Source organism: Haliotis rubra, unplaced genomic scaffold, assembly GCF_003918875.1.
Source record: "Haliotis rubra isolate DU_JTF1 unplaced genomic scaffold, ASM391887v1 Scf766, whole genome shotgun sequence".
NCBI classification, from domain to species: Eukaryota; Metazoa; Mollusca; class Gastropoda; order Lepetellida; family Haliotidae; genus Haliotis; species Haliotis rubra.
Genome location: NW_025767486.1, coordinates 35807 through 38084, shown reverse-complemented (window position 1 = coordinate 38084; position 2278 = coordinate 35807). Strand labels below are relative to the sequence as shown.

The 2278-nt window shown below is 53.3% G+C and overlaps 1 protein-coding gene across 1 annotated transcript; it reads right to left on the bottom strand.

Moving 5' to 3' along the window:
* Nucleotides 1–1110: 1110 nt before the first annotated feature.
* On the bottom strand, nt 1111–1902 carry LOC124260495 (pectinesterase inhibitor 10-like). The gene is made up of 2 exons (XM_046694824.1): nt 1877–1902; nt 1111–1450 (listed from the first exon to the last, which is right to left on the bottom strand). The coding sequence occupies exons 1-2, from the start codon at nt 1900–1902 to the stop codon at nt 1111–1113; spliced, it is 366 nt and encodes a 121-aa protein (XP_046550780.1).
* Between the last annotated feature and the right edge of the window lie 376 nt (nt 1903–2278).

The following is a 2278-nucleotide window of genomic DNA, read 5'->3' as shown; positions in this document are numbered from 1 at the left end:
GGAGTGAGGGGTAACAGGCCTTAGCTTACAGGGTTCAGGATCGGTGGGAGTGAGGGGTAAAAGGCCTTAGATGGGTTCAGGATCGGTGGGAGTGTGGGGTAACAGGCCTTAGCTTACAGGGTTCAGGAGCGGTGGGAGCGTGGGGTAACAGGCCTTAGATGGGTTCAGGAGGGGTGGGAGTGAGGGGTAACAGGCCTTAGCTTAAAGGGTTCAGAAGGGGTGGGAGTGAAGGGTAACAGGCCTAAGCTGGGGTCAGGATCGGTGGGAGTGAGGGGTAACAGGCCTTAGATGGGTTCAGGATCGGTGGGAGTGTGGGGTAACAGGCCTTAGCTGGGTTCAGGAGGGGAGGGAGTGTGGGGTAACAGGCCTTAGGTGGGTTCAGGATCAGTGGGAGTGTGTGGTAACAGGCCTTAGCTGGGTTCAGGAGGGTGGGAGTGAGGGGTAACTGGCCTTAGCTTACAGGGTTCAGGAGCAGTGGGTGTGTGGGGTAACAGGCCTTAGCTGGGTTCAGGAGGGTGGGAGTGTGGGGTAACAGGCCTTAGCTGGATTCAGGAGGAGTGGGAGCATGGGGAAACAGGTCTTCGCTCGGTTCAGGAGTGGTGGAAGAGTGGGGTAACGGGCCTAAGATGGGTTCAGGAGAGTGGGAGTGAGGGGAAACAGGTCTTGGCTGGGTTCATGAGCAGTGGGAGTGAGGGGAAACATGTCTTGGCTGGGTTCAAGAGTGGTGGAAGAGTGGGGCAACAGGCCTCAGATGGGTGTGAGTGAGGGGTAACTTGCCACAGATGGGTTCAGGAGGGTGGGAGTGTGGGGTAACAGGCCTCAGATGGGTTCCAGAGGGGTGGGAGTGTGGGGTAACAGGCCTCAGATGGGTTCAGGAGGGTGGGAGTGTGGGGTAACTGGCCTCAGGAGGGTGGGAGTGTGGGGTGTAACAGGCCTCAGATAGGTTCCCGGAGGGGTGGGAGTGAGGGGTAACTGGCCTCAGATGGGTTCAGGAGGGGTGGGAGTGTGGGGTAACTGGCATCAAATGGGTTCAGGAGGGTGGGATGAGGGGTAATTGGCCTCAGATGGGTTCTGGAGGGGTGGGAGTGAGGGGTAACGCCTCAGATGGGTTCAGGAGGGTGGGAGTGAGAGGTAACTGGCCTCAGATGGGTTCCGGAGGGTGGGAGTGAGGGTAACTGGCCTCAGATGGGTTCCGGAGGGTGGGAGTGAGGGGTAACTGGCCTCAGATGGGTTCCGGAGGGGTGGGAGTGTGGGGTAACTGGCCTCAGATGGGTTCCGGAGGGGTGGAAGTGTGGGGTAACTGGCCTCAGATGGGTTCCGGAGGGGTGGGAGTGAGGGGTAACTGGCCTCAGATCGGTTCCGGAGGGGTGGGAGTGAGGGGTAACTGGCCTCAGATGGGTTCCGGAGGGTGGGAGTGAGGGGTAACATGCTTGGCTGGTTCAGGATCCGGCTGGAACCATGTGTTAAGGTCGTGGCAAGGTATGGGGTGGTATCTTGTGTTGTAAAGGTAGATGATGATGATGATGATGATGGTAAATATGAAATGAGGATTTCAAAATCTTACACCACAAAATAAATGTAATGTCAGATGTCTGTCACCATCTTCTAACATTGTAGGAGAGGTATAGACCAAAGGAAGAAAATCCAACTTTACAAAATGTATGTAATGCCTTAGAAATCAGTACTACAGGGTGTCCTCAATAGAGAGGAACATATTCACTGATCAGTACTACAGGGTGTCCTCAATAGAGAGGAACATATTCATTGATCTTGTACGTGTAGTGTTACCCCAGGATATATATGTTGATAGAGATTCTACAAATAACATCTCAAATGTATCGGTTCCATGTCATTCTATGAGTGACATATTACTCACGCTGATGCAGAGTCCGGCAGCCCCATCCTTGCCTCCTGGTCTCCGTTCAGCTGTACAGTGTCCAGGTAGCCTGGCCTCCTGGTCTCAGCTCACCTGTACAGTGTCCCTGTAGCTTGGCCAGGTGCGCTCACAGCTTACTGCCTGAAACACAATGGAGGGACGGAGAGTCATTATTCACATGCTGTTTGCCCCATTTAACCATGGACACAATTACTGGTCATTGTGGTGTTTAGCAACTGTCTCAGATTGTCTGTCAACGCTAATTTTGGCCAGTTTTGTTTTATGAATGTGTATGAGAACTATTGGCAATAATGTAGAGGTGCAAAACTGGTGGTCTGCTTCTTGTATGAGATGGTCTGCTTAGAATGTGAGAACACCTTCTTGGTGTGTGAGATCATCTAG

Excerpts from the sequence above, each read along its gene's own strand:
- LOC124260495 (XM_046694824.1), bottom strand. The coding sequence starts at position 1,902 with ATGGGGCTGCCGGACTCTGCATCAGC. Across the intron at positions 1,451-1,876 it reads CTGCCGGACTCTGCATCAGC|CCGGATCCTGAACCAGCCAA; the intron begins GTGAGTAATATG and ends ACATGGTTCCAG.